Here is a 13,395-nt window from a genome sequence, read left to right as displayed (position 1 = left end):
ACAAGATCTGATACAACTAAGACAAAAAGACTACTAGAGACAACGGAAATGAAAGTACTCAAGAAAATAGTAGCGATAACACTTTTAGACAGATAAAAAAGTGAAAATATAAGGATGGACAAACGAAAGACTAATGCGTATCGCGAGGGATAAATCGCCAACAGGCAGAAGAAGTATTGGTGACCGATAGTGTGACAATCTTCGTCCAGGAGGCTGTAACTGAAGAAGAAACAGGTTTCAAACCTATCACACAAGAAGGAAAAAGAAGAAGAACTTCGCTCGTTATATTCAATTCTTAATGGTAGGTTTGAGGGCCGATTATGGTTTTACAAAGTGAGAAAAATCTGAAAATAGAAGGAACGTAACAGTGGAATCAAATTCCTTCGAAAATATTGTGTCTCCAAATTTAAATAGGCTTGTTCGACAAATTTCAATTACCTTAATTCTCGATACGTTTTGATCCTTCCTTTTGTTGTTTATCCTGTTCCCCTATTATTCTCATTTGTTTTATTTTCCTTGCGTTTATTTAAATAACAGGGTTATGATGACGAGGACAAGCTAGTTAATAATTCGTGATAATATAAGTGTTTCTAAAGATAATATCAGGCGGTGTCTTGTGATTCACTTGAGTGATCATTTATCTGAATGAATCGAAAATTGAACCGACTGATATCACCTTTAGTAGCATGAATCTAACTTGGAGATAACCCAGAAGAAACAATTCTTAATAATAATATAGATTAAATTAAGAAAAGACATGGATAGAGTTGAAGAAAGACTATATACATAAAATTTCTAAAAAATTATACAACTCACTTAATAACATCCTTAATTTCATCAGGTCTAAGTACAACTCTTCTTAATGTCCTAACGAAATATTTTTTAATGCCGTCTTCTATCAATTGATGAATCTCTTCTTTGATTTCGTTATCCAGGAAAAATATATTTTGCAAATCTACGCAGTGAAGAGAGACATTGTACAAAAATTTGAACATACCGACGCTAGTACCTTCTTCCATATCATATTTTCCTGTGGAATATTAAAGTAATTTGAGATTCGATGCGCTTAATGAGAATTAGAAAAGTGATAACCCATAATCCAAGCAATCCTAAATACTTATCAGATTTTATAAGATAAATAACTTACCATACTGGATGAATCTACCATATGCTGCAATACATTGAAAAGAACTCTTAAGTAAACTTCCTGAAACACAATTTAAAACAACTTCTGCTCCCTTAGCGCCAGTCGCACATAAAAGGTCATTCTCGAATTTTGAAGTATTGAAGTCTAAAATATTTCGGAGTTGTAACTAAAAAACAAAATATGTATTGAAACCTCAGGAAAAAGAAATTCGGACATTCATCATGATACGAAGTGTGATCAAAAATCTCCTATATAGCTGGAAAGGCATTCATCTTAAAGTTGCATCCGTTATTGGAATCATTTCTTTCGGAATTACTCCAATCTGCTGTCTCATTGCCTTCTCAATGATGTTGCAACGTTCTAAATAAGCAAGACTATCTTCAAATATATTTTCTGTACATTCAAATCACTAATATCACTTATGAACAATTCTCTAAGCTAACTACATCATAAATTTAAACAGATCTTTTAGTACTCCTTAACGTGAAACAAAATATGATGTTTTCCTTTTCTTGTGAAAGAGACTACCCCCTAAAAATCTGCTCTCGCTATCGCTCTAAAATCTGCCATTCTCTGTATGTGACACAGTCATTCCATTCTTTTATATCTTATTACTTTGCTCAGTTCTGCTTCTCCAAATAAATTCCATATTCTGTTATTTGTTCTTACTCCTCTTCACTTACTAGTATCCTCCTTGGTACACATTCCGCCTCCGTAGTCGTTGTTGGTATTATTTTTTACAGATGTAGATTAGAGTTTTTGAAATTTGTTTCTAGACTTTTTATCGCATTCAGTACTTCCAATTGTTTACTTCCCTTAGATTCCTTCCTTCGTTATCGTCTTCCTTGGTAAATCTCTCAAGAAATACATAACTTTGAATTTGTTGTAGGCTTATTACTTCTTGTTCATTTAGTTGTATCAAGAAACTTTTCATTGCTCTTTACCTTGTCATTATCAAGTACTTGAATTTATTTCCCGTTTCTATGGAAGCTCTGTAAATATCCTTGAACTCGTTTTCTCATATTTTATAATATATATTCTGAAAGGATTACCACGTCGTCTGCTTATGTTGTCCTTTTTTTCTCTTTAGACCGATTTTACGTATTATCCAATCTGATACTATATTGAACAGCCTAGTGAATGAAGAATTTTGATATTGTTTGGTTTGTCTCTTTCTTCGTTTTTGTATGTTAGAGTGTCATTTTCGTGAGAGTTATACTCAGATCGTTCATAATGCTGTACAAATAATTTCAGTTCAAAGTATTTTCAAAGTTTTTTGGAAATCTATGAGAACCATTCTTTCTCTTTATTTCTTAACTATTCTGTGCTATTTTTGGGATTACCAAAGAAATGTATCTTTCAATATTACCAAAAACCCCAATGACGAGCACGTTCAATAAACCAAAATGTCAACGTTAGGTTTTCCAGCGCTACTGTGAGAGTGGAAATATTTTCTCTCGTTTTCGATCTTTCTCTCAATACCCCTTTAGGTAGTTGAACGATGCAACGATTCTACTTTGAATATCTTCTACACCTCCTCTTAGAGTATCAACGGATTATGAACACTCATCTGTGATGTTTCTTTATTCGACATTAACAGAAACAAGGACATTGGGAAGACCCGGAAACCATATCTGAGCAAAGAATCTTCGACTTAGTAATTTCCAATTACATACCATGCCATGCATCGATGTAGATGGCTACAAACATTTATACACTACAACTGATTCAGAAATATTTTCCAGCAGCAGTATACCTGCACGAATCAACATTATTTGCAACGCCTTCACGGTTTTGTGAATACAATAGTTAATTTTGGGAATTTGAGTTTGATTCCTACCATTTTAACGAGACTTATATGAGGTTCTGGATGCCACACACCATATTTTGAGTGACGGTCCTCAGTTGTAACAAGTCACTTCTTCCACTCGTAATTATTTTGCTGCTTAGTATTTAAGTGTTTAATCGCGCTCGTTTCTAACCAGCGCAATCTCAGCTTTTCTTGAGAAAACGCAGAGCTTAAAGTTGACCCTTTTCTCAACACATATAGGTGAAAGGCATTAAAGTAATTGCTGTTATAAAATGGAATCGTGTGATCACACCTATAATCTAGTGACGCTATGAGTAGATGATTGAATCTTGATAAATAAGAATGATAAACTTACAAAGTCGAACTGTTTCTTCAAATAAGCTCTTTGCCTTTCGGATGCGACTGTAACAAATACTTGGCATCCATAGCTATAAGCTATAGAAATAGCTGCGAGTCCTATAGCCGAACACCCAGAATGTATTAAAACAGTCTCTCCATGTTTGACTCTTGCTTTTATCACCAGCATGTAGTAAGCCTGTAAATGAAAGTACCAATTCACTGGAAGATGAGCTTTCAATTCATTAAGAATAAAGAAAATGGTGTTACTTAATTTAACTCAAGATAAGGAAGAGTTAGAAATAAACACACTAAAGACTAGAATAATGAAAATATCAATAATATCAGAGAATGATCATCATACAAGTCTAAGAAGAAGATGAGGATTGATGGAGAGATCTCCAACAGGTGATAAAACAAGAATCACATATAGAATATTGTTAACAGAGATAAAATACTGAAGTACTATAACAAAATTAATCATACATCATGAAGTCGAAGTATTTTTTTCTTCTTCATGGGGAAATCTTTTCCAATCAAAGGCATTCCAAAAATTTGAAGAAATATTTGAAGCTAGGTACTTCCAATTGGAAAACTTCCTTGGCAGTCTTCGCAATTGTTCCTTGATAACTAAACTATAGAATGGACTGTGATTATTTGACCTTTTGTCTCCAAAGGGGAAATTAATTTTCACGGGAAAAGGTTTATTGGTGGGAAAATATAGTATAAAACAGGTAGGTCAAGTCATTAGGTTTTAGTTTACCTTCAGTCTGTGAAGACGATAACTTGGTTATACGTTAGACGCGTTAGACAGTGTAATTATTAGTGTTGATATAGTGGTAGAGAAAACAGTGTATTCAGATTGTAGGGAGATTGTAGAAGAGCTGAAAATATCTATCGTCATTATCGAAAATGGCCATGGATCTTCTCGGCATGCCAGAAAACATCTGTAGCTGCGGAGAGGCTAAGTATACCACTTAATAACTGTATCTACATTATTATATGGAGAAAGAAAATAACAAAGAAAACGATGGGTTGGATAACACTGGGGTAATGTAGGAGAAGCTCAAACAGGGTCCAATACGAAACCAAATAGATGTTGAGAGAAAATGAACAGAGGCAAAAAGATTTAAGAATAGAAAGTGAACGAGGAAGCGAGAGTTAGGAAAGAATGGATGAAAGGGGAAGAAGAAATAATTTTTTTGATAGAAATATTCACTTACACAAACATATGCGTTTGGAACAGTAACAGCCGATTCTAAATTCCAGTTGGAAGGTACTTCCCACGTCAATTTATTATCAACGATTAACTTGGAATTTTCTGTATCCAAATATCCCAAACCCATCACTCGTTTGCCGTTTTTGGCAACACCGCAATAATCAATATTACCAATTTCACATTTGCTTCCAACATTCAATGTTTCATCAACCAAATTCACTCCAAGATAACTAATAGTTTTGTTATCCAATATTGGAGTAGTGGAAGGTCTCTCTGCAATCTTATTCTTTTGAATATTCACAGATAGAGGTAGGTGAGAAAACCATTGTCCATCTTTAAGGACTACCAACGAAATATCCCTTCTTATTGCTTCATTTAGTTTATCTGAATTCTTATCTAAATTGTAGAAAATTCTGATATTCTGCATATTGGGTGAAGCTTTGATTTTTTCATAGAAGTGATTAAATCCTTCTGCTGGTACTGTTGATATAACTAACATTATTGGAAGTTCTGTTTTGGCGCATTCTTCGGACGTTCGAAGAAGTTCTGAAACCCACGGAGTAGATTTTTTCTGCACGTCTCTAAAACTGACGATAGATTCTTTCACATTTATTATCTTCGGTTTAACAGTGGTAGCCTAAAGAATAACAATACATAAATATATCTTGTACGTATTTTAACAAAAAAAAATATTTTCTCACCTTCCTACAAATTATGTAATGGTCCTGACCTATTCGGAAGTATGCTACGCGAGATAAATTCGGATCCAACTGTTGCGTACGATCTACCTTTGCTAACAAAAAGGAAGTCGATGATTGATTGAGCAATCTTATTACATCCTTGTTAATTATATCATTTAAAATTATTAGTTGAGGGAATGAGTCTGTTACGGTGACATGTTTAAGTTCTTTAACAGAAGTATAGTTTATCTGAAACAAAGATATTTTAAAACAACCTTCGTGATCGTACCTATTGCAGTACCAGCTTTATCATATCAACTTACATAATACATGCTATAGTCCTTGATAACTTCCTTTATATGATCCTGTAAGGAGTCACTAGTGATTAATTCGGAGATATATACTTTCGTAACGTTCTGTTGATTGAAATTGGCCATACATAACAGTAGTGCCTGTTCGATTCCTGCCGCCATATTCTGAAATAATAATTGAATGGATTCACTAGATTCTTAAATATTGTGCTCCGAAATCTAATGCTAGAAATTCAGGTAGATGACATACTAGGAAGGAAAATAATTTTATAAATGATATCTTCACGACAACACACAGAGGTAACTCGAATGTTGAAGGCTTGATAAAGACCAAATAAAAGATCGAAACGTTGCCAATTTGAAAAAGTCGAAAGTCCTCAGCTCGCAGAACCATTTGAAATTATAAAATGATAGAGGAAGTGTCCTACCAAAATAAGTTGGCGAGGGTTAAAACCGAACTACACGAACACCAGCTTTAGAGCAAAAGGCATTAGATGCTGATCCCACAACTAGCGTACGTTAAATGTCACTACAATTTAACGCATTAACGATTCATAGAATTTCTTAATCTCTTTTCAATCCTGAAAATGCATGCCATGGAAATAGAGGATTATCCAGTAAGACTGGTTTACGCTCGATGATTTCTAGATAAACAACGATTAGATGAAACATTTGTTTGAAAAGTACTGTTCACTAATAAGCTGGTTTCACACGAGATTTAGCGCAGATGAAAATCTTCAAGGTACAATTTAAACGAAGATTCAACATCGATTTTGTGTTAATGTCCGGGCATGAATAGTGATCGGTGATATTCAGAATTTCTCCAAAATCATTCCCCATCCATATTATGTGATATTCATCTAAACATTCGCAGAGATTGAAGACTGAAGACATTCTTGACCAGCACACACATGGAATTAGTTTACGTTTTAGAGGTAAGGACTCTAGTAAGATCAGTAGTTTGTGACAGTGAGTATACACGTCAGCTTTAAGTGTTCTGGAAACCTTTTGAAGACCAGGGTTTATTTTGCTCATTTTTTATACGCTTGAGAGGAAAATAATTGGATGTCAGACTATTTAGAGTTTTTATGAATCTAGAAAATATTAAATGCACATCACCAAAGAGCATGTACCAGTCAGTTGTTTGACAACTGTGCTTGAAGCTTTAAACTTTAAATACTACTTTCCGAATAATTTGACATAATTTGCGAGAAGCATTTTTAGTATTGGATTTGGACCTGAAATAAAGACAATACATCATACGATGGTACGACATAGTCTATAGTACTGGAACTGGTTTTAGTTATTCTGGTGCTGGTCAAGAATGCGATAAATTAGTGGTATAGTTTTTAACTCATTGTTATTCAACCAATGTTAAGTGATGGAAGAATCTCTGGAAAATGAGGATCCTTCAGTCAAAAACACAATTCATCTGTTTTCAGTCTTGGGGAATGAATATTAATAAGAAACATTCCGAGCATCCTATAGTTCAGTCTTTCAGAGGTTGTTTACTTCTCTGATTGCGTCAATTTAACTAAACATTTTTACTTTTACCTGGAGAGCCACTGGAATAATATGGTTTTCCTCAATTTTTTGAAGCTGTAGATATGTGGTTTATACACGATAGAGCCCTTACCTACTTCTTAAATGATGTAAAACATCATCTTGATAATATTTTTCCTAATAGGAAACATTTGCAACACTGGTAGACACGAAATGATCGATAGAATAAACTTCCATTGAGACGCTATCATGAAGAATCTTGGAATGCCCTTCCAACTTCAAAGAAATATCTTCCAAAAACTCCGGAAGTGTGTAGAGGTGCAAGGTGCCCTCTTCGAACATTTATTATAGATTTCATTTTAGTTTTATTTGATAAGTTTTAATTTGATCATTTAATGTAATCTTTCCTAACTATGTTTGATAGTAGGCAGTTAAATTAGAAATGTTTGATTGCGTTTCAATACCTCCTGTAAGTACTTTCAATAAAGAATTACAATTTATGATAGTTTTTTTCAGAATGTCTCTTTATGGTGAATGGTTTCTTTGGCATTAACAATGATCTAAAAATCTACATATCTCCTAAACCATGAATTTGGTCGAGTTAAGCAAAGAAAAGCTATCTTTAGATTGTACAGGTTGTCCCCGTAAAATGTAACGAATGTTTACTACAGGCTTTCAAATAGTAATGTAGAATTATTTACTCCGTCAATCGCACTACATGGACACACGTAATCATCTAGTAAAATCGAATATATAGTTTAGAAAATATACTTAAATATAAGTTCTGATCTCGTAACTTCAAAGGCGTAAGGGTTCCTTATATTACAGCATTATATTTACATCACCCACTCATTCCCGAATTTTTTGCATCAAGTTCTGGAATACTCTATTTTACAGTTCATATGCTTACATTCAAAACGCTATTGTCCAATTGAACAAAGTCCATTTTGCAAATCCGAATATCTTGCGATTTTTGATCGAACGGTACAGTTTCGATATCGGTGATTTCGATTCCCGGAGCGCTTAATATCCTAGTATCGTACTCGAAGTTAACATCAACTTCTGTTTCATTCTTTGGTAATGCATTATGTACCACGATAATTTTTTGAATACGTTTCGGAATACGTGACTCTTGATTTCTTTCTCCTTCGTTGAAAAGTTGCTGTTGGATCATAGTTTCGACTAATGTCAACCATCTATTATGCCATTGAGCTCTACCAACAGAACCTGAAATTCATAAATAAGAATTAATTCTAATTTTAAGTAATGCGAGCTTCTCTTGGATACTAACCATCAAGGGTCAATGTCAAATTTTTAATATTCTTGAAAGCTCCACTATATTTATAACCACGATGCTCCAGTTCCCCATAAACATCATCGTCTTTCAATTTTACATTTTCTTGGTTCAATTCAACTTTAACTTCTTGTAAACTTACATCTTCTTCATTTTCTAAGACAGTCATTTTACCGGTCAAAATTTGATCAGTGTCTGAGAAAAATTCGAATTCTCCACTGCCTAGTTGAATCATAGCGTTTAGGGGAATTGAGCCTGCAGAAGGTATAATTAAGGACTTTTTGAAATGCAGATTTTCGAAGATTATGACTCCTGATGTTGTGTCAGAATCTGATATTTGTAGTATTATATTCTAAAACGAAAAAAAAAAAAACATAACCTATTTTGTTTATATTCGGAGAAATCTACCAGAGAAGTTTGATATCATCAAATAGCGAAAATATTGTCTTTAAAATTGGATAATAAACAACTTGTCCAGGTCAGGGCATCACTATTTAATTTCCAGATTCAGTAAAACATTTGAAAGTATCGATAAACGACAACATTAGATAGAAAATTAATCCTTGGAAATTCCTTTAAACCGGTTGGTGAATCATCAGATGGTACTTTTAGTTGGGTTCCTGGTTCAGAGGCAGTAATTAGTTGTAAACTTTGCTAATACGCGGTGTGTATTGTATGTCAAATGATTCTTAAATAAAAGTTATGTGAACTACAAAGTATACAGCAACCATGGTTTCAAGATCAACCATCAACATGTCGATTTACAGATTCGATTAACGTCTTACAAGAGCCAAACAGTTGAAAAGGAACAGCAACATCTGTCACAAAGCGGTTCAAACCTCTGTTTCAACTTCAAGAGATAGATATCCACGAAATAATGTTTTTGACAAATACTTCTTGGACTAAACTACAAAAATGTCAAGCAAAATATGGCATTGAGACGAAATAGGAATTTTTTTCAAAAATCACGATTAACTACGATAGGCGAAACAATCTATAGAATGCTCCTGGTTCTTAGGTCTATGACATTAAACTCAGATAAGAGATTAAAACTGAGCATGTGTTAGATGGTTTTTTCTAAGCTCTGGATAAAAAAACAATTCTACGCATCTCAAGAATGACAAGTTGGAAAGAGGCTTAAGGCCTACAATTCGTTGAAGAAGAAGAAGAATAAGAAGTCGTATATAATTCTGAATATTTATTACGTACCATCAAAGTTACATTAGAACAATAAAATTCAGATATATTTTCGTGGCAAGAAGCTTTGGCTACCCTTTTTGTTCACCACGAGTTCCTAATATATCTATATAATGCAATCGTACTTTATATAGTTTTCTATTATTAACTTCATTAGATTCACTTTGTGAAGATGATAAAACAAGTAAAACCATTAAAAGTCACAGAGCTATGAGATAAAACTTTCAATGTCAAATTCCCCGATCAAATCATCAAAGTAAGATGATTAAGTCAAATTGCAGTTCCACAGAAATTTGTTTGTTGTTGGCAATAACAGTAGCCACATATGTTGTCAACAGCTGTGGATGCTGCACTAATTCGTTGTCTAGGCTGTTCTTCAAATCATCTGTGTAAGTACTGACCATTTTTGGAGACTATTCCAAAATCTCTAATCTCTTTTGGTGTGAGGGATTTTAGCTGTCGAAATATAGCAAAAATACTATTAATTTGATGAAACATTCAGTTAAAGCAGACATAACGTTATCAATAAAGACAATAAACACCTGAACTTCAAAACGTTTGATTTTCGACTCCATATATGAAAATGTAGATCGCTTGGACGTAGCTAAATAATGAATCATTAAACATTTATCCCGTATTAAGGTCTTCAGGGGCATACAAGATACTTAAGGGCTATCCAATTTTTTATAACTGTTTGACTTGACGGAGACAGCATCAAACATAAAGCCAAATAACATAATTGAAAAGGAAACGACTAACAGTTTTGAACAGTAGCCGTTTGATAAAGTGATAAAACGAATAGATTAGGAGTATCGTAATAAAGAAAGTCAAATCTATTACATGATTTAACAACCACGATACTGTTCGTTAAGCCTGTACGAATGATAATTGGAAATGTAAATCGAAAGTACCCCGTATTATATTACGGTAGGGAGCAAATTTCGGTGAATGATGCATTATTATTTTAGTTGGAAGAATGTCGAGGCAAGCTTTTAGATTACAACCAGTTTATTGAAGGGATTCTTTTCGAGGTTTAGTTCGAATAAAAGTTGATACCAGCACTATGAGCAAACAATCTAATTGTGTTAGATAACGCCTTGTATAATTCAAGACAAATGCTTCTAAAGCAGATATACAGTAGTTTCTACTTGTACAAGATTCATATTCAATGAGCCTTATACAAAGAAGCAACTACGATATTGGTGATTTAGATTAATTGTATTATAAATGAAAACCACAGAGAAAAAACTTTTACAGGAAATTTTCATAGCTATGAACTTAAAAAGTTATTACCTAATATGATTTCACTGTTATGAATTATTCACTTTTTTGCCAAATATTTTCTAGTCCCCTGAATGACTCTCATGAAAAAATGGTAAAGTACCCGAAATTGTGTATTACAAATAAAACTTTGAAGCAACCAATTCAACTTTGTAATTTGGTTTTACTGAAATTTTCTTCGCTGTACAACTTGGTACAGTTCTTAATGGATTTGTAAGGCGATTATGGTTTCATATAGTGGAAATATCTTGATAACATTTTCGCTATTCGTTGATAGGTATTATATGATTGTCGACTCACCAAAAATTGACTAATAGGAAAAACAGCTTTGCCGTAGATTTTGTGTCCATCACATTCGAGAAATTCGCTGGATGAGAGATTGACGTCCACATTTCGAACTCCCTTTTTCGATTTCTGACTATCTTCGTATCTACTCCAATTGTCTGCGTGATTCCAATGAACTAGATCAGAACAAGAGGGCGTATTTCTACTAACTGGATATTCAATCTTTGGATAAATCTTAGAGAGATTCATGTCCACGCCATTCAAGTATAACCTGAAAATCAAAGTCAATAACAAAACAAAGTTTGTTTTCCTTGTTTTTTCTGTAAATTCTTAACGACTTGAAGAAGTTTTTATCGATCTCTCGAGTTTGAAATCTAGTTAGCTATCAAAAAACTCTTTATTAGCAAGCTTCTAGTTATTTTCACGATATATTGAAGTTCTTACAATGAGAAATATCAGAATATAATGGAATTTGAATAATTTTCAAATATAATTATTACTGAAAATCAATTTATGTCATACTTATCTGAAAACACCTTCTTTTTATCATTTTATACAAAGAAGTTTTTCTAAGAGAAGGATTGATAAACGGTGACCAAAAGTACGAGCCCCAAGTTATCCAGATCTTGTATCTCTAGATATTTTATAGGGTTATTCAAAATATTTAAATAGATAAACTGCAAAATCTACGGAAGCTGTGACACTGAATTTGAGAAGAAGTTAATAGCATTACTCCGGAAGTACGTTGGATTTTAAGCATTTAATACAACAGCTAAAAAATTAATTTAATACAACAGTTGCTTATTGCAGAATTATTCTCTGAAAGAGATGGAGATTTTTTCTGAAAGGAATTGACTTACTTTCCAAAGCTCTGTAGTAAGAACTCAGTTCCACTTGGGGCTCCTCTACGGGTGAGTGGAACGTTGATACTATCCTTAACAGCCCTCTTCAAAATAGCTTGAAGCAAACCATGTGGTGCAATTTCAATCAAAACGGAGTCCTTAGGAATATGTTTGATCCCTTCCTCGAATAACACGGAACTCAGCAAATTGTTAGTATGATATTCAGCTGATGAGTTTTTAGCCAAGTCAGTACCCCAGTTGGATTCCAAATTGGAAGTCGAAATCCATTTCGAAGATCTTGGCATTGGAGTCGGTAAGACCTCCTTGAGATATTTCAAAAGGAGTGGTGCTGCTGGTTTGATGTATCGACTGTGGTATGCTATATTAGCTACATTCACTAATTTGGCAAAAGTTCCTTGACTGGATAGAGCATTCACGTATTTCTCCATATCTTCCTCTGGACCTGAAATAGTGCAGCTATCGGCCGCGTTATGACACGCTACTTCTATTGTTTCAGGAATACTGTTTTTGATTTGATTGTAACCAAGACCTAGAGCAGAAAATAGTTATGGAACAAAATATAACGTTAGAGGTGGAACATACCAATTGCAGCCATCATTCCTTTAATGAGAGTAGCTTCAAGAGATGCCTTTCCTCTTGAATATGAAGAAAGGATCATTTGTTCGTGAGTCATACAACCATCAGCATAAGCACATCCCAACTCTCCTACTGAGTGTCCTATAATACCATCAGGTTCTATCCCAAGAGCTCTTAAAACATCTGTTAAAGCTATCTGGAATAAAATATTCGCTCATTATAGCTGAACCAACATCTCAATTACTCTATACGTACTTGCATAGCGGCAATTCCTACGAAGCAATGTAGAATATTGTCAAATATTGTCTTGTCTTCGCTGGTTAATATCTTCATGAGATCAACTCCCTTTTTGCTCAATATTTCGCATGATTTATTAATAGACTCAGCGAAAACGTCTATTTGCATTAAATCTCCCAACATGTTGTTCCATTGACTCCCCATACCGGAGTAAACGAACCAAATTTGTCTCTTATTTCCCATATAATTCTATAACGTGTTGTTATTTGAATATTGCAATAAAAGAAAATTAAAATGAACGATAACACTCACCATTATTTCTTGCTTTGGCTGTTCATTACCAAGAAGAATATAACCGCGATAGAGATGTCCCTGGATTGATCGTGAGAAGAACTGTTGAGTTAAATTGTAGAACTCCGGATCATGCGGCTTTTTTTGTAACTAAAATAGAATAATTGTTGAAATTTTGATTGAGTTATGGTTTGTAAAGATGATGAATGGACAAATCCAAGAATCCTACTGAAAATAGTGGATTCTTCAGTACAGGATAAGCCAAGAGGAACTTTTACATCATCTCAGTACATACTTTCACCATATGTGGAGCCTCTCAGGTAGAATACCATGAGGCTACTAAAAAGTGTCATTTCTTCTTCTTT

General features: G+C 33.8%; 1 protein-coding gene across 1 annotated transcript in view; it reads right to left on the bottom strand.

The window, feature by feature from the left end:
• Window positions 1–13,395, bottom strand: part of LOC130446292 (fatty acid synthase-like) — a 33,013-nt gene that overhangs the window by 8,963 nt on the left and 10,655 nt on the right. The window contains exons 7-19 of the mRNA XM_056782445.1: window positions 13,052–13,180; window positions 12,758–12,988; window positions 12,509–12,698; window positions 11,924–12,455; window positions 11,079–11,334; window positions 8,298–8,652; window positions 7,917–8,233; window positions 5,516–5,668; window positions 5,214–5,441; window positions 4,517–5,149; window positions 3,313–3,492; window positions 1,148–1,313; window positions 817–1,030 (exon numbers count right to left, since the gene is read on the bottom strand). Coding sequence (XP_056638423.1) covers window positions 817–1,030; window positions 1,148–1,313; window positions 3,313–3,492; window positions 4,517–5,149; window positions 5,214–5,441; window positions 5,516–5,668; window positions 7,917–8,233; window positions 8,298–8,652; window positions 11,079–11,334; window positions 11,924–12,455; window positions 12,509–12,698; window positions 12,758–12,988; window positions 13,052–13,180 — 3,584 coding nt within the window. The remainder of the gene's footprint in view (window positions 1–816; window positions 1,031–1,147; window positions 1,314–3,312; window positions 3,493–4,516; window positions 5,150–5,213; window positions 5,442–5,515; window positions 5,669–7,916; window positions 8,234–8,297; window positions 8,653–11,078; window positions 11,335–11,923; window positions 12,456–12,508; window positions 12,699–12,757; window positions 12,989–13,051; window positions 13,181–13,395) is intronic.

Source organism: Diorhabda sublineata, chromosome 7, assembly GCF_026230105.1.
Source record: "Diorhabda sublineata isolate icDioSubl1.1 chromosome 7, icDioSubl1.1, whole genome shotgun sequence".
NCBI lineage: Eukaryota > Metazoa > Arthropoda > Insecta > Coleoptera > Chrysomelidae > Diorhabda > Diorhabda sublineata.
This window is presented reverse-complemented; position numbering and strand designations above follow the sequence as displayed.